The following is an 18,661-nucleotide window of genomic DNA, read 5'->3' on the forward strand; positions in this document are numbered from 1 at the left end:
GCAAGTTTTTTCGTTTTGAAGGCAGAAAAATGAGTATTTGTCTAAACTTTACTGTTTACATTGCATTCACTGCCCTTTTTTTCTTACCCGTGCATTAGACATCAAAGGTCTTTTCTTCTCCTTCCCTGAAAACAATAAAAAAATGCCCCATGATGAAGACAACATTCAGTGAACAGTGCCCAATGCTTCAAAGCTTAAAGGGAAGGAGTATATTGTATTGTGTACAAAGTGCAATTTCCATTTGCAAATATTATTTAATAGAACTTAAGACCTTAATGTGTGCTCAGCAAGATCCAGCTCAACACTGAAGACTGACTATGAATTTCTTTTCTTCCTCAGTTCTTCTAGTTCATACAAAGTTTGATTTACCTGAGGATGAAGCCTGAGAAGTGACAGAAATGCTGACAAGATGGACTTGGCTTGGTTAGAGCCTGAAGGGTGCCTGAGGTAGCCAGGTTAACACAGCTGGATATGGATCTACAGCCTCACTAAAACTTGAGTTGTGCTTTTAGTCTTGTGCTTTTACTGAAGAGTCATAAACTTTGCCAAAAAAAAAAACCCAAATCCCAGGTTTTGTTCCTCAAACTTTTAAGGGATTGCATGTCCCTCAGTTTAGGGGAGAAAACCAACACCATTTAGAGTGTCCCAGCAAACACCTTCCTGTTCTAAAACCAATTCTGTGCTGTTCTGCTTTTCAGCTGGCAGTACCAGCTTACCTTCTCAGCAGCTTTTTCTCCTTCACTTCCCCAGCAGAGCAGCAAAATACAGCCCTTCTTTTATTTGTTGCTTATCAATTGGAACTGCTCTCTGGCTCCAAATGACTTACTCTGGTTGAAGAAATGGTTTATTCTTAGATGTCAAGACACTTATACTGGCCCTTTGTTCCAATCTTAGCTGGCCCAAAGTAAAGGCTGCAGTTTCATGTTCACTTAAACTGTAAACTCCCTCCAGAATTACTCAGCTGATTCTGGTCAGAGATTAAAATTAAATACTACTGATGCCAGATTGTAACAGCTGAGAGCACCTACAATGAAAAATGCTCTAATTCTCTAGAAGAAAACCAAATCAAACCAAAATGCTGGCTAGGGTGGGTAAAGAATTTAAAGGAATATAAAATAATCCTTTTAAAGAATGCTGGTTATTTGGTGTTCTGGTGCTATATCAAATATGCTTAAATATTTAACACAAACAGTTGTTTCATCTTAATACTTTCAAGCTCTATACTTGCTTTCTTGAGAGCAAAGAACCTGGGTTATTTTCATCAACTGTAGAGTTTGTTTCTTCTGCTGCACACCCATTTTATCTGATAACCATGTTGCAATAATAGGTAAACTCAGATCTGCTCTGGTGGAAATACCCCAGAGATTATATGCCTCACTGTCCTAATGGACAGGACTAATTCCAGGGAGATGTCACCATTCCATACAGCAACATATGGGGGGAGTCTAATCTCAGAAGTCATTAGATGTATGTGCAAATTAATGCTTTGGGGAAAGGTAACATCAAGAAATCCAGGTGGGTTCATTACTGATAAATATGCTTTCTCGCTCTGGTTTAACCAGACCCCATTCATAGAGGTACCTTAGAGCTGCTAGTAATTTTATTCTGGAATAATTAGTACAAAGAAAGCCATTTTATCAATTTAATTACAAAAAATATTCTTCCATTTCCACCAGTATTTAAATTACCCAAGTGTATTTCCATAATGGGGTCTACATCAAAGCTGAACGTTTCAGGGAGAAGACAAGAAGCAATGACCAGTTACTGGGCAATATAAGATAAACTTAAAGCCCTACAGAGTTAACTTTTGAATTTACTGTTTTGCATTGCTTCCTGGAGGTAAATGCCTTTGTGAAGACAGTTTTACAGGTTTCATTGTTTTGGAGACAGATTGCTTGGTGAACGCTCTTAACCTACGTTTGTTTTGCAATGAGGAGCTGAAGATCTTAACTCTCGGACAGCTCTCCTTCCATCATAGAATCATCAGGGTTGGAAAGGACCTTCAAGATCATCGAGTCCAACCATCAATCCAACACCACCATAACCACCAAATCCTCTCCCAAAGCACCATGTCTGCCTGTTTCTGGAACACCCTCAGGGACAGCAACTCCACCACCTCTGTGAGCAACCTGTTCCGATGCTTCACCACTCTTTCAATGAAGACATTTTTTTCTAATATCCAATCTCAACCTTCCCTGGCACAATGTGAACCCATTGAACATGTCCCTTACCTGAGAAGGCAAGGTCAGCAGTGGCTGCAGTGGAAGGAGTTCAGCAGCAGCAGGTCAAGGAGGGGATGGCAGTGAAGGAGAGCCTGGGGCTGGGTGGTTCTCCTGCTCCCTGGAGTTTGGGGCTAGCTCCTGGCCTGACTTTTCAGGAATCCCTGGAAGACCTTACAGCGTGGGGTTGGTTGCCTGACGGGAGCACACAACAGGACTTGTGTCCCAGTCCCTCTCTGACACATCTGCCAAGGACAGGGCACCAGTTGTGAGGAGCCACCCATGGCACTGGGACAGGGGCTCAGCTGGGCCTCACCACATGCTCTGCAGCAGCTGCACCAACCCGAGAGCTTTCGGCTCTGAACAGCTGGTGCCGGAGACCCCAGGCGTTTGGAGCCTCCCCTTCTGTTACTTTTGACCCCATTTTGGGCTTTCCCCTGGGGATGATTCCTCTTTCCTGACGGGAAGTCCCCTTGTGGCGGGGTATGCGGGCATCCCGAGGGGCCCCTGTGCCTCTTCCTCCGGGAGCCCACCCGGATTGCGTGAGGGGAGTGGACCGGGCCCACTGCCAGCACCGAACCTCTCCGCCTCAGCGGGAGCGCCTGGCAGGGCAGACCCCGAAGGGGAAGGGGCATTTCTTTCCTCTCGGCCGGTGCGGGACCGATTCGGCGGGAAGGAGCCCCCTCCCCGCACCCCGCCCCCGCGGCCTGCAGCAGGGTCCCCGCCTCCCGGCCGCGCTAGGCCGGGCGGGCGCTCTCCTTCCCCGCCGCCGCTCCGGGCCGCCAGCAGCACCTGGTTCCCCGGGACGCCGGAGCGGTCACTTCTGGCGGGTCCCGGGTGACCGCCTGGTCCGGGCCGGGCCGGGCTGAGCGGCGCCGGGAGCCCTTCCCGCCTCCGCCGCCCTTGGGGGCGCCTCGTCCCGCTCCCGGCGCCTCATGGCGCGATGCAGCTGCAGTGGGAGGGAGAGGAAACCCACCCCCCTCGCTCCGCGGCCGCCTTTGTAACCGCTCAGCCCGGCGCGCTGCCCGGCCCGACTCGCAGCAGCTCGGGGAGCGTCGGAGAGCGGTGGAGGGAGCAGATGGAGCCGGAGGGTAAGACTGCGACTCCCGCACCGCGCCGCGCCCGAGGCGAGGCCGGGCCCCGCTGCCCGCCCGGGGCTGCCCCAGAGGCGGCACGGCACGGCTGCTGTCCCAGCCCCCCCGCGCCCCCGGGCAGAGATTTCTGTGCGAGCCTCCCCGCCCGCCCAAGGTTTCTCCTCGGCGGAGACTGGGGCGGCCCGGGGCCGCGGGGAGCCCGGGCGGGGGTCCCGGCGGGTGGGGTCCGCGGGGGAGGTGGGAGGCTGGTCCCGGGCCGGTCCCGCTCCAGGTGCTGGGGGGCCGGAGGGGCCAGCACGGCGCTCCCGGGCCCCTCAGCCGCTCCCTCCGCTCGGCGGACGATGCTGGCGCCGGGGCTCCTGGGCCGGCGCGGGCAGTCGGAGAGGGCCCGGAGCGGGGCTGTGTGGGTCGGGCTGCGGAGGCCGGGGGGGCCGGGCTGGAGCGGAGCAGCCCGAATAGGTCCGGGACGACGCTGAACTTTTTTTTTTTTTTTTTTTTTTTTTTTTTTTTTTTTTTTTTTTTTTTTTTCTTTCTTTCTTTTTTTTTTTTTTTTATTTTTATTTTTTATTTATTTATTTTACTTTTTTTTTTTCGTTTCTTTTTTTTTCCTCACGTGCGGGCTGCTGTGTTTCCAAGGCAAACCCATTGTCAGCGGGGCCCAGAGCAGGCTGCTCCAGGCCTGAGCTGTGCAGCGGTGTCTGGCGGGGCTGCCCCCGGGTCCCTGCTCCCGGGGCTTTCCCTGGCAGCCTTGGCGCTGCAGAGCCCCGTCCCTGCAGGGCTGACAATGCCCCACTCGCACCTTTGAGTAAATACAGTCCTAAGCTGTGCAAATATATTTTTAGGTCTCCTAAACCCACATAAAACCCGTTCCGTTAAACACTTATTTTGGCAAGACTATTATTAACTGCACAGATCGAATTTATTTCCTGCCAATCCATATTTAGGCACTCGAGAAATGCCAAGTTTTGCTCCACTCGCTCCTTTTTAAATACCTTTTGGAGCTGTTAGTACTTGTAATGTAAACTATTTCTAGTTGTAAATTGGAAACCTCCGAGCCATAATGGCCTGTTGCATTTAGCTGTCTGTCTCTTGTAAGCCTTGCAATCTCATGCAGAAAAAGAAATGGAAAAAAAAAAAGAGCCCTAAAAAACCTTATAAGATTCATGTTTAGAAAATTGGCTGCATACATAGGAGCTGCTTTTTAAACCTCAGTACCTAAGTCACATTTTCCATTCCAAATACTGAGTGGTTAAACTATCTTAAAGGGATATACTCTACCTTAGCTCCCTTGCAAGCATTGGGGGAGCTTTTAACACAAAGGAAAATGGCTCTACAATTTAAAAGAATCTGGGACTACCCACTTCTTGCAGTGCCTGATACGCTGCAGCACCACAGAGTGGAAGAGACTGTTGGCAATTGTTAATGACCAGAATTGGGTTTGTTGTCCTATTGTATGGGGAATGTAAATTGCATACATGTGGTGACAAATGCCTCCATAAACATATTCTTGCATTCTTTATAAGAAGTTTGTTTTTAATAGGAAGCTAGTTTTTGCAGTGCTCTGTAGGATGTTTTAGTTAGACAGTTCATAGTCAAACGATCAGCTGTGTTTATTAAATCATACCCTGAAATAAGCAAGCTGGTTTTGTTCCTGATTTTGCTTGTTTATGACCCAGTTCTTTATATTGTCTGTCTCCTTACCCTAATAAAGCTAGGGAAAAAACGAGAATAATGAAATAGAGTTTAAGGGAATTCCTGCTTTTGAAGAAATATATCTGTACTTTTTAAAAACAGAAGTTCTCTGCCCAGCTTTTTGGTTAGGTAAAGGCTGGTTCAGCTCAAAGATTCTGGTGAGTTGCAGGCCTGATGAGGTTCCTCATCTGCCCTGGATATTCAGACAATCTGACTTCTGGCACCTCCTGAACTGCTGGGGTACATTACATTTGGAGCTGGGTTCCTCCCACATGGACTGGAGCCTGCAGGAGCTGGGACAGCTTCTCCTTAGCTGAAGGAGGAGTGGGGCTGTCAGGAGAGGTTCTTGGAGATAGAGATGCATGAATAGGTAATTTTGTTGCCTGATGTTGTCTTAACTGAGAGAGTTATTTATGTGGTGGACTGATGGAAATCCATAGGATCTAAGGCTGCTTGCTCTTGTGACTTTGATCACATGAATCCTGCTTCTCTAGTCTGGGCTCAGATCATCCTGGATATAAAGATGGAATTGCTCTTCGGTGCAGCTCCTTGCAGTTAAATACATGCCTGAAGCACTTGATGTAATGAATCTAGAACTCTTTCTTCCCAGAGGTGCTCTGCCCCTTTCCAGATGTGCAGGTTCAAGCCCTGTCAATTATCTTCCACAGAGATGGGGAAGAGAGGGGGGGGTTGGTACTAGGTTGCCCTTTCCTTAAGGAAATGCAGTGTGGTATGGTAATGCCCATCCTTAACTGAGGTGGCAGGCAGTGTGCAAGGAGCTTCAAAGGTTATTTGATCTTGAAGTGTCTCGGAGATACAAGAGAGGATATTATATTCAAACCAAAAAAATGGTGGAGTTGAGATAGGGTGGTGCTGGTCCTCGTGGCTTCCTGTGTGGGATGAGCTCCCATAGCAGGATCCAGAATGAGAACAGCTTAAGGTCAGTAGTGGTGTAAGAGGGGTTGTCAAAAGCCTGGGACTCTGGGAGGGAAAGACCTGGGAGGTCAGAATGCAGGTGATGGATGATTTTTCACTTGTGCATTACTTGCATTGCAGTGGCTTTGTGGCTGGGTTTTTCCAGGCATCCCAAGGCTTTTCTGTTTGGAGCTCCCTGCTCAGCTTGCTGTCTGTTTGGTTTTGGGGCAGCCTTGTTCTCAGACAGGCTGTGTGAGATGGGATGATTTGCAGACTGCTGCCCTCTGAAATGCTATCTCAGATCCCTGAGTTCACCACTGGTTTTCAGTGAAAAATGAACTCCTTCTGTAGGAGGTCTTTGGGAACAGCTTTGTCTTGCTGTGTGTCTGTAAGGGTCCAGCTCTGTGGGCACTGGATGTTCCTGTCTGAAGCTGTTAGTACCAACCAAGCTCAATGATAATAATGAATACATATATATTGTAAATTGGTAGTACCTTTTTTAATTAAGACATGAGTGATATTGGTGTTGCTTGGTTAGTGAGTCTGACTAAATAGTTTGTATGAAGATTGGAAGGACGGAGTGTAAAGGTAACAATAGTGTGATTAATGGTTCTCTCTGTATACCAGTTTATACCAAAGCTATAAACTTGTAAAATGTCTTTGAGAAAGGTTAATTTTCTTCTTCAAGCTGTTCTGTAAACATTTAAAATATTTTCGTTTGCTAAGTTCTGAAAACTGAAAGAATTAGAAAGTATTTGAAAAAGATGGCTGGTAAAACTTAAGTAAAAAACACTTGTAGCTACCTGGAAAAGAACAGTACCACCATAGTACCACATACTATGTGTTAGAATCTGATCATGTAGCTGTTTAACTTGTCTAAGTGAAGTAAACAGCATGATAGAGTAAAAGCAGTAATAAATACTCTGGTACTCATTTTTGTCAATGGTATCAAATTTTAATGTGCAAGTAAATGTTTCACTTGCAAGACCTTTGGTTACAGTTCTTGCATGATGAATATTGATCCTGTGTGTGAAATACATCTCCTGTTCCAAATTATCTCAATTAGTTGATAGTTCCATTTTGATGAAAAACATAAATTCATATTTTTTTCAGATGTGGAAACAGATAATTTGAAATAGCCTGAGATGAGGTGAACAAGAGAGAGGAGAGAGGAAATTACCAGGGACCATCATTGAACTCCTCAGCCAGTTGTTCCCATGCTGTGGCAGCTCTCAGACCACACTGCACACTTAACACCAGCTCTCAGGTCTCTCCTTTTCTTTCCCTCTGCCAACCCCTTTGAACTCCCTGCACAATGAGCACAGGACCCCAGACCTCCAACAGGAAAATCCACCTTGAAATTTGGACTAGATGTTTGCAGATCAGTGTTGCATTCTCTGGAGCATACAGTAGTTGTAAGGCAGGCAGGCAGTCACAGCACAAAACTCTGGTTGGGGGTTATGAGTAGTGAAATCCGAGAAGGCCTTTGTTGGTGGAACAATACTGGAGGTACACTGGCTGGAAAGTGCTTCCAGTGAAACTTTGGGCCTCTCCTTCTCCTCTCCCCCTCCCATTCCCAGCCTTCTCTGAAAAGCAGGGTTCAGTATAGCAGTGTTTGCATTTTATTCTTACAGTTTTATGAATCTTTGAATTTTAGTTCACAGTTCATGACTTTTCATGTTTTGGACTTTTCATGTTTTTTGGAAAATTGATCCCACATTCCTCGTCCTGTCCCCTAATAACTCTCACGTCACCCCTGAGGCTGCAGGGCAGCCCTGGGATAGTCCAGGCTGGAATCCTGGAGTCAGCAGCAGCAGTGTGGGGCTGGAGGCAGGAACACACAGATTCAGGCTGGGATGGATCAGGAGCACAGGCAGAGGAAGGGATGGAATCCTCCCAGGATGCTGAAGCAAAAACGGACAGGGGAAGAAGGGCAGAAAAAGAGCAAGAAGGGGTTTGACCCTCATGATTCCTCAAATTTATACCAAATATTATGTGTATGGGATGGAATACTGTGTTTGGTCAATTTTGGTCATTCATCTTGTCCACTCCTCCCTAAGGGAGGGTTTGCAGGTGTGACCTTTTTACTTCTTTTCTCCTCCCAGAGGGCAAAATGTTCCTCAGAACTCAGCAGTGTCCTTGGTTCTGCACACCAGTCTCTAGCAATAACCCCTGGCTATCACCAGGAGTTTCTGATACTAAAATCCTGTGCATTTGCCTGGCCTTGATCCTGGACAAATGCTGTGGCAGCCAGGGCAGAGAAGAAATGCTGGTGTGCCCTGTCCTCTGCTGTGGTGCTAACTGGAGCCCCAGCCTGGGGTTCATCCCACCCCTCACTGGTACAGCCCCTTGGCTCTGCATGCAGCACACACATCTCTACATGTCATGGCAGTAATCTGGAGTTATCTGATTCCTTAGAAGATCCCAGTTTTTTTTTCTTTTTCTGGCAGTAATTACAAATTAGTGACAAAGCAGTCATCTTGTACTTCTGTGAGAAATCCCCTAGGTGTGCAGTGGGTACCTGGCTTCTCAGTATGGAGTTATTCAGCTTAAATGGCATTATTGCAAACATGTTCCCTCTGAGGTCCCTGACAGCTGCCTCTCAAAATGCTGTTCTGCCTGCTGGTTCTTTGGTGGCCATGACTTTTGTTGCTGTTTTTGTCTTTCAGTGAAATGCAGTTGTAGTTCAGAGATTGTTGCTATTACCAGTTTCCTTGCCTTCTGGGTAGCACTTCTCGTATTATTTGGTTAGGCTTAAGACCCTGGTGTGGGAGAGAAAACAAATGATTGATTTGCTGTGGGAGTGCTGGGTGGGCAATTGGTCAGGAAAGTTGGGGAAAGGAGGGCGTTGACGTATAATAATCTCAGTTGTCTCATGCAGGGTTCCTTGCAGGGTCTTTGGGAGACTCCAAAGGTAATTTCATCAGCTTGTCACCTCCAGAAGCTCCATTAACCTCCAGAAGCTCAAGGTTTCTCCCTTGGAGCTGGGATGTCTGAATAACCCTTCAGATACTTTCAAGATATGTTTCTCCCTCTGTTTTTCTTCTCTCCCTCTTAGTATGATTCATCTTTTGCTTAGCAGCTTTAGAAACCCATGACTCTTCAGGAGTGACCTGTCAGCATAAAAAGTTTCAGAAGTGCTAGTGGGGGATTTTTCTGCTGCATTAAGACATTGGGTACTGCCTGAGTTGTGTCCTGTGTGCTGGTGGTGGGACTGGGATGTCCAGGCTTACTGTACTGGGGCATCCCTCAGGGACTGGTCAGAGTCCAACTCTGGACTCACGTTGGGCAGTAGCAACCTGAAGAAGTAACCTCTTGTCTTGAAGAAATGTGTCAACCATTGCCAACTTTGATGTCTTTATTAAATGCTGGTGACTTTCTAGAGAGCTCAGTGTTACTAAAAGCACAAATAACCATTTCTAAGTTTTAAAATTACATGGACTTCTACAAGCTGCTGGTGTTGGGTATGAAGCTGCCATGAGGCAGTGAATGGAGTAATGAACAGTTCATGGTCTGCACACCTGTTTTTAGCCATAGGAAAAGGCATCTCTTGGGATGACAGAGTCTTTAGGCTGATAACAGAGGGACAACAGCTGTGAGAGGTGAGGAAATACTAAATATTTTAGGTCCTCGTGACTTTTGTTATGCAGTTATTAGTTATATTATTGAAATTATATTTTAAAATGCTCAAGTATCTTCTTTTCAATGATAAATCTGGTTCCTTAATTTCATCAGAGATTGATTTGATGCTGCTGCTTAGAAATTTTTTGGCTTAATGAAGATTCAAGGGGAGAATATTTTTATGCTGGACTGCTGAATGAACCGACTTTGCTTTATATTTGGAATTTTTTTCTCTTAAAGCATTTTGATTATTCTGTTGCTGAAGTATACAGCCACTACTTTAAGTTTAACGGCCTGTAGTGTTAATCTATGGTACTCATTGAGCTTGTTAATTAATGTGAAAGGCTAAAACACTGGCACTTTGGTCTCCAGCTAGACTGTAAGCCCAACCTCTATCATTTGGGAAGAGCATTTGGGTGTGCATGCTATGTACAATTATGTACATGTGTATCAGTCAGCTGGGTAGAGACTCTGGGAGGCTACCAGCCTTCATGTTAGAGAACCTGATTTCTTAAAAGACAAAAGATCCCAGTGGCCTAAATATTTTTTGGAAGGCAGAGAGACATCTCAATAGCTTTAGGATGTCAGAGGCTTCTCCTGCTTATTTTAGGCTTCTGAAAAGCAGGCAGGTGTCTGACTATAATTAAGGAATTTAACACTGGGTTCTAGTTTTCTTAAACTCTTGGCCTCTTTTTATTCTTTCTTTTTGAGCTTGCAGGCTCTGAGCAGAAATTCTCTCTTGGTAACTTAACCCTGAGCAAATATTTACATTCACAAGATTCTTGCTACTTCAGCAATCAGTTCAGGCCTTGAGGTCGGAACAGGGTGAAAGTCACTGAGAGGAGGGCTGGGGAAGGAGTGGGGTAAGGAAGCCTGAAGAAACCTCCAGATAGTTTTACCATGTTTGGTAGGAATCACCTGTTCAGTATTTTCCTTGTGACTCCACAAACATTGCTGTATTTGCAGAGATCCATTTCCTGCCACTTGGCCCTGTTCACCATTGGGTGCTGGTGAGTTGAATTTCTCTTACATCTTCAAAATGCTGAATAAAAATGTTTGTGTAAAAAACAAAGTGAATGGAGTGGTAGAAGGAAAAACTGAAATGGAAAATAATGGAAAATTGGTGAGTGCCATGTGAAAAACCATTGATAAGGGTGTAGGAAGAGCTTTTGAAGAAAGAGGGTTTTACAGGCAGAATTAGTTAAGAAATCTGAAATTTCCAGAAGAGGAAACCTGTGAAAAACAGTGTTTGAATTTAACCTGTGGATACTGCAGAAATAAAGGAAAGGTTCTCCAGGGAACGTAATAACAGAGAACTGAATAAATAAGGCAATGGAGGGAGTGGTCTCTCCTCAAACCAGAGGACGAAAATACCACCAGACCTCAGTCTCCTGTGGCTTTGTTTTCTGGATTTCACCATGTCATCCAACAACGTGCCTTGTGCTGCCTGCACCATTTCTGGGAAAGGAAGAGGATAGCAGTGAGCTCAATTCTTGCCTTTGTGGGAGAACCCTGGATTGTGAGGGGCTGGAAGGTTTCTCATGGGGGGTCTCAGGAGAGCCTGAACACTGGTGTTGATTCCTCTCCCTTGCCCATCTCTGACACACTGCTTGAGGGCTGTTTGGAGCCACGCGGGGGTGGTCTGTCTGTCCCTGGGGTGGGGGTCTGTCTGTCCCTGGTCTGGTCTGTCTGTCGTTTGGGTGGTCTTGTCTGTCCTTGGGGTGAGGATCTGTCTGTCCCTGGGATGAGGGCCTGTCTGTCCCTGGGCTGGGGGCCTGTCTGTCCCTGAGGTGGGGGTCTGTCTGTCCTGGGGCAGTGTGTCTGTCCCTGGTCTGGTCTGTCTGTCGTTTGGGCGGTCTGTCTGTCTGTCTCTGGGGTGGGGGTCTGTCTGTCCCTGGGCTGGTCTGGTCTGCCTGTCCCTGAGGTGGGGTTCTGTCTGTCCCTGGGGTGGTCTGCCTGTCCCTGGGGTGGGGGTCTGTCTGTCCTGGGGCAGTCTGTCTGAGTCTGTCCCTGGGGTGGTCTGTCTGTCCCTGGGGTGGTCTGTCTGTCCCTGGGGTGGGGGTCTGTCTGTCTGTTGGGTCAAATGCTGCAACTTGCTGAGTGCAAGCTGCTGGGAGAGCACTCTCTCTTCCAGGAGAGCTGAATGCATAAACCAGAGCAAACTGTGTTTGAAATTTGACAGAAAAAGGGATTGTGCCCCTGCAGCTAAATTTATGCTGTTGGTTGACTCGGTTCTACTGGAACTGTGGCTGAATTTACAACTTACACTGATTAAAGGTCTGGCCCCAGGCTCTAACATCTTACAGCTACATGTTGGAACTGTTACTCTTTGCATTGAAGTAGCATATATGGTTTTTCAGTTGATTTTTTTTCCCTTTTCCCCTGCTTGTTGAATATCTGCAAAGCACTGGATTGAGGGTGGATAAATTTTGCCTGGAGGAGAATCTCAGTGTCTCCATTTTCCTGCTGGAGCCAGGTGTGCCACATCATTCCTGCTGGATCCCTGCTGGATCCCAGAGCCCTTCACTCCCAGGGAAGTTTCCCATGGAGGAACAGTCAGTGTTGCCTGCTGAGCCTTCCTGGGTCTGTTTTACCAATTGCTATTGATATTCTTACAGCCTGTTTCTCATCCGAATGTCAAACTTGGGGGGAACAATCCCCCCCTTCATAATTATGCAGTTAGGAAATTAATTTCTTTCTTTTTTTCAACTTAAGCAAATACCTTGCCATTGCCATTCTTTGTTTCCTAAAGGGGGTGAAGGTGTTCACAGCTAGAGGAGAGCAAGATTTCTTCAAAATAGTAAAATATATTAAAAAAAATAATGAAAAAACCTGTCTGGAGCTGTTGGAATTGGGTTATTGGTCTGAGTTATGGCTGCTTGATTTTGATGGTTGTGCCCTTGAAAAAGTTGCATTATTTGGAATGCAGAACAGATGCTTTTTCTTCACTTGAAAGGATAGTTAATTTCTCTATTTTTTTTTTATTACTTCCCAGACTATGAAAGTCCCAAAAGTTATTTTAAAAATTGCTGATTCTCTTGTTAGGACAATGAAACTGGTAGCAAATTTTGAGGGTTATGGAACTGTTGCATTAGTCATCCATCTGGTCCTGTGTTCAAGCTCTGCCCATGGCCATAGCCTGTGCTTCAGCTGTGAAAAACTTTTGTAGCAAATGGTTACTGAATAGCTGGTGCCAAGAAGTGGTTTTATTTTTTTTTCTCCCCATTTTCTCCCCCCACGCCCAGTTATTTAAAAATTGGATTGTGTCTTAAAGTAGGAGGGTTCTTAAATTCTCAGAACTCAGAGTATCCACTGAAACAGAAATTTTCTTTGAGCTGGTAACAAATCTAGGGTTGTTTGTATGCATTATAAAAAGATAAAACACTCACTTCTAGTTGTTGAGAAAAGTAGGTAGAGTGGTTTTACTTGGACAGGTTAGAAGTGTTAAAACATTGTGTTCTGGCAGTAAACTTGGGGAGGCAGGGGATGCTCATCCCCACTGCTGTGTGCATTTGGAATTTAAGCTGTCAGAAAGCTGCAGGTAAGTTGCCTCCAGCTGCAGCACCCTTCTGATGCTCCCTTTTCTCTCCCTCCTCCTTGCTGAATTAGGTTTCAAATAAAACTTTCTGGCAACAAAGCCTCTGTAGTTTTGTTTTCTGTTTGTTGGAGGATCAGAAACCAAGGAGCTGTAGGTAGTGTCTGTAATTTGAGAAGGGTTTCTTGAAATGCTCTTAAAGATCTTAAACCTTGAGAGCAGAGGTTTTAAACTTGACTGTTTGATTCCCACTACATCAGCTTTTGCACCTCCATCGCTTGGCTCTCCCAACCACACAGCTCTCAGCTGCCAGCTGTATTCCAAAGCTGCCAGATCCATACACTGTCCTATCTCCTGTTTTTTTCTGTCACCTTCACTGGATGAACCTCCAGCTCCTGTTGAGTTCTAGATTGTCCCATTCCAGGGCCATGAGGAACCCTTGATACCTGTGAGGCTCAGCATCAGCCTCTCCCACTTCCTTTTTCCGTATCTCACTGTTCTTGGGCTCTCTCCTCTCCTGAGATCCTGCAGTTCCGTGGTGCCTTCAGGGTACTCCTGACATCTTTCCAAGTTGTGTTTCTGTTGTGGCATCTGCTTGGCTCCTAGTCAGTCATAAAAGTTAATTAAAGCCAAGTTCCTGCAGTTACAGGCTAACTTCGCATTGATCCTTCTGGTGGCCAGATTGCAAAAATGCACATTGGTGTTTTCAGTCCTCTGAAGCTTTGGGTTTTAAATGCAAAACCTTGAGGTTTAAGCAGAACACGTGCGTGCAGTTTTGATAACTGCATAATAGTGCTGCTGCTTCCCCATTATTTTTTCCCCCAGGATTTCTGTTCCTCTATCTTGCAATGGCAAAGATGATCTTAGGAATTAAATCAGACTGTTAAGCATGTAGGCTCTGGGTGTAGCTTGCAGAATCCTGGGTGTGGTGGTAGGATAAATAACAGAATTATTGGCCATAATTGTCATTCCCTAGAACTGTACATCCTACAGGGGGAAACGGGAGGAATTCCTCACACTCTTTACACTGAAAATTCATTAGTTATTTCACCCTATATTGGGGGAAAAAAAAAGATGAGGCTTCACCAAACATCCATTTGCTTAGTAAATTAATACCTCAGACTGGTCTGTGTTTTGAAATGCATTAAAGATATCTAAATGTCATGTGCCTTAGTTTCTAAAAGTACTGCAAAATCATAGTTTATACTGAGGGCCTTGAAATACTTTGTTGTGGAATTTTATTGGTTGGGAATTTCAAAGGGAGATCTTACAGAAGGGGAGCAGTTCAAAGGTAGCTTGATTCTATAACTTCCATTTTCTTCTTCTGTAACTTTCCATTTTGTAACTTCTGTTTTTGCTTAAGAATTGACAATCTGGTGATGTTTTAAGTTGCTTTTTTTTTGTTGCTTCTTGAAGTTGATGAAGGTGACTGCGGGGGTGTTCCCTTGCTGAAAAAGCAGACCTTAAAAATCAAAATTACTATTTTTCAGTCCTGTGTAACAATGCAAAAGAGGAGAATTTATTTCACTTACAAGCAGAATGTGCAGAGTTGTTCTGGATTTTAGTCTTCCAGCAATTTTGGAGGTAAGAGATGAGCTAAAGGAATTTTTGCCCCTGGCACTTCTGCTGCCAGATATTGAGGGGAGGTCACACTGAAAGGGATTTAACAGGAGATGAATCCAGATAGGAAGCATTGTCTGAACAGCCTTAGCAGGCAGCACTTTGCATGGGTCTGGATTATTCTTGGATGCCTTGTTCTGCCAGTGGAGAAGCAGCACAGGATGAGAGTAGATCCCAGGGTGTACCTGCAGGAAAAGGGGATCTGAAAAAGGCTTATCCAGAAAGGAGCTGGATGGTAATATAGGTGGTGATGTTCGAGTTACTGCTAGATTTATATGCAAAGTTCTGATTAAAGTGATGCTTTATTATATTTATTGTGAGGTGGTGCTACAGCTGGGTAGTAGACTCATGCAAATGTGTCAGTTGAGCAAATATGTACTTAGTGCTGTATATTATGTCCTGAGTAAAAGAATTCACAGATTTTTCTTCATAAGGACTGCATTTAGCAGATAGGTTTGATTTTTCTGCTTTAGGAACGTGCAGATTCTGGATGTGGATTGTTGTGCTATCTTGTTTTGGCTTTAACTTTTTTTGGTTTTTTGGTTTTTTGTTTTAGTGTTGAAAAAGTGTTGCTGTGTGTTTAGCTGGCACTCAGTTGACTCTGGGGTTTCCCCTCTGTCTGCACCCAGCTGGCCTATTCAAAATGGGTGTGCAGAATCTTCAGTTTGCTGATATTGATTAAGCTGTAGTGTCTGGGGTTTTTTGTTTTGCTTTCTTTTTCCCTTTTAAAATGTGTTAAATGTGTTTTTAAGAGCTCCATGCTGGATCTCACAATTGCAGGATTTGAGCTAGTTTGTTTTAACAAAAAACCAACAAAAACTGGAAGTCTGCATTTTTTCTGCATTGTTGTTGTTACGTTTATTTAATGGCAGGCATGATAAAGTCTGATTTATGGAGAGTTTGTAGCAGAAACTCAGCTGTGCGTTTCTGCAAGCAGAAAGAGAGCTTAGATGGGTTTCTAGAAGTTAAATAATGGTAGAATTTGGTGCTCTGCCCTGGCTGAAATCTGTAGCATACCAAGCAAAGATACTGAGCTACCCGGTCTCATAGTAGGAGCTGCTTATTAAGGTCCATTTTGCTGCTCTCTCCTCAGGCCCATCTGTTAAATCTGTTTGCTGTGAGAGTTAAATAAGTTAAATAAGTTACTTCAGATTTTTTGACTGTTGAAGCTCACGTGGTTTTTTTTGTTTGGACTTTGTTTTCTAGGGTTTTGGGTTTTTGTATTAATTGCAGCACAGCCCTGTCTTGGGAACAGTCAGGAACATAACTTCCCTGCAGGCTGTTTTTCAGCACTGATAATTCTCTTCTCAGTATTTGGTCCAAATTCCTGCTTCATCAGGAGCTTTCAGGTCCATTCCAGTTTCTTTTCTTCCCTCAGCTTCTGACCATGTGGAAATAACTATTTGTATTTAAATTTGAATTCTTTTGCTAGCCTTCAAATTTAGGAGCACTCCCTGGCTAGTTGGGGCTGGAGGTGTAAACTAGGCAGAGGAATGGCCAGGGTAGCTGAAGGTCTGATAGCTGCAAAGACAGCAAAGCCTTTGTTACAAGGAGTGTTTTGGGGTGTTTGGGATTTTGATGTGGTTGTTTTGTAAGATGGCCTTCCTCATGAGGAAATACCTCCATCCCAGTTGAAGCTAACAGCAAATCCTTGGTAATATGAGCTCAGTTTTAGTTTGCTTTGTATTTTGCCATCCCTTGGATGGATTTGCCTCTAGAAAATGAATATTATCTTCTGAATTCAGGTTGGTTAACCCACTGTTAAAAGTGAGCTTGCAGTGTTTGTAAGCTTGGGGTGCCATAGGCATGGATCATGCAGCCAGGATCATTATAAACAGTGAAATGCTCTCTGTTCACTGCATAGTCATGTTGACTTTCATGGTTTTTAGGGTGACCCTTCCAAACCAAGCACTGATACTTGATTTTGAGTGTTTTGGGCAGCCTACAATACTAAGCAGACCCAGTACAACAGAAGGTAAACATTTACCAGTGTCTTGTTGGGGGAAAAAAAAGAGTTCATGGGGATTCAGTACAGTCCCTTGCAATTTGATTTAGTTTGTAAGAAAACTGGTATTTATTTTGCTTAGGTTTAGCTCACAAGTATGTTCAGAAATTGGAACATCATGGCCTGGGTTTTCTCCCCTTCATATTCAATTGTTGGGTAATTCTTAAATTAATGTAAAAAAATTGTAAGGATACAGGTTGTAAAGTAGTGTCAGTGTTTAAGATCTAGGATGCTTAACAATTATTTTCTTCAACGTAGCAGTATCATTAGGAAAAAAACCCACGCTATTTTAAGCTGTTTTTCTGCTCTTTTCCTCTCTAATTACAGAATTGATATGGGTTTTATCATTTAGGTGGCATGACAGAGCTTGGTCATGAGAGCAGGAAATGACAGGGACAAATGTTTGCTGTCTGCTGCACCCCACTGTTCCAGTGGGAAAATAAAAGTAGGAACAAAACTTTTTCTTTTTTTTCCCCTTAATTTTCCTCTCTGTCAGATGGATCCCAACTCTTTACAGTGGAAATTAGAGGCTCCATGTGCAGTTCTGCCTATGAAGAACATGGGTATATTTAGAAAGACTAAATTGCTTTGAACTTGGGAGCTGTGGAAAACTGCAGCAGTCACAGGTATCTGTCCTTGGGGTGAATGTTTCATGGTCCGTGGCTTGGGGGTTACAGACATGAATAAAGGGCAGTGGGAAAAATAAATACTGGATGCTGAAAAGTGGGGAATTTAAGGCTCTCTCAAAGAAAGGTGCTTTGCAATGGTCTTAGTGAGGAATCCTGTGAGCTGCTGGCTCCTGTGCAGCAGTTCTGGGCATTTGTAGGGAAACAGAGTGGTAGCAGAGCTTGTCTTGGCATCCAGTGATGGCTTACCAAGTCCAAGAGAAGAAAAGCATTTTCTACACTTCTGCAGCTGTTCACCAATGTTCTGCTGGTTTTGCAGCAAACTCCTAGCTGTTCATATTGCTAGGAATGTTTTCTTGGGATTTTTTGTTTGTTGGTTTGGGTTGGGTTTTTTGTGTGTGTGTGTATGTTGTTTTCCCCCCCTCCCACACCTCCTCTCACATGGCAAGCCTGAGTTACTACTGTGCTGGCAGAGAGCAGACTTGGCACCAACAAGAAAGGCAGCACCAGAAAGATGTGTGCTTAGGCAACGTGTGAGATGGATGCTGGGAGAAGATTTCTTTAGCTGGAAGCTGGTGCCGTGGTGGAGTTCTGTCTGTTTGTGTTGAATAAACTGGCATTTAATTGAGTCCTCAGAAGAGCACAGCTCTCCTCTGCTGGAAAAAGTGGGTGTTTTAGAAAACTCTAGATACAACCATGCTAATTCTTGTAAATCTCTCAGCTTCTTTCTGTGCCCCTAAACACAGGGTTTGCAATCCCTAATGGGGTATGAAGACACAGCATTGAAGTGGCTTTGCTTGGCAATGTCTTAGACATTTTGGGGCCTTGAGCCATAGCACAGCTTGGTTCTGGCACCATCACTGCACTGCAGTTGGTGGAGGAGGGCTCCTCTTACCATGTATTTTTTTGTCCTAGTGCTAATAGCAAGACTATATCCTCACCTTGGAGCACCAGGGGTACATGCATGGTACATGCTGATTATTATTATATACCCCTTTTTGTTTGTTTAAATAAATGTTTTAACCTCCTTGGTTATCTGAAGTATTTTTAGGGTGTGGGACCAGGTGGTTACTGGGAGGGAAGGTGCTGCTCAGGTGACTTGTTTCAGCTTTTTCTGCATCTACTCAAACCATGCTTTGCACTTGTCCTGTTTCAAGTACTAACTTAACACTGTATAATTTAAACAGCTGAACCTTTAGATGTTAGTATACAGAACTTGTACTTTAATCTGGCTGGGAATTAGCTACCTTTGAATTCAGCCTTCAGGTAGTGTTTTTGGTTTTGTTCAGCTCAGTGTGTGTTGGACTTCTGACAGCTATTGAGAAAGTAGAGAA

The 18,661-nt window shown here is 44.7% G+C and overlaps 1 protein-coding gene across 2 annotated transcripts in view; it reads left to right on the forward strand.

Annotated features, from left to right (window-relative positions):
* The first annotated feature begins 3,102 nt into the window (after positions 1 to 3,102).
* Positions 3,103 to 18,661, forward strand: part of FGD3 (FYVE, RhoGEF and PH domain containing 3) — a 108,130-nt gene continuing 92,571 nt past the window's right edge. For both annotated transcript variants that reach the window (XM_030458600.1, XM_030458601.1), the window contains exon 1: positions 3,103 to 3,310. In XM_030458600.1, the coding sequence (XP_030314460.1) occupies positions 3,163 to 3,310 (148 nt within the window). In that variant the 5' untranslated portion in view covers positions 3,103 to 3,162. The remainder of the gene's footprint in view (positions 3,311 to 18,661) is intronic.

Source organism: Calypte anna, chromosome 12, assembly GCF_003957555.1.
Source record: "Calypte anna isolate BGI_N300 chromosome 12, bCalAnn1_v1.p, whole genome shotgun sequence".
NCBI classification, from domain to species: Eukaryota; Metazoa; Chordata; class Aves; order Apodiformes; family Trochilidae; genus Calypte; species Calypte anna.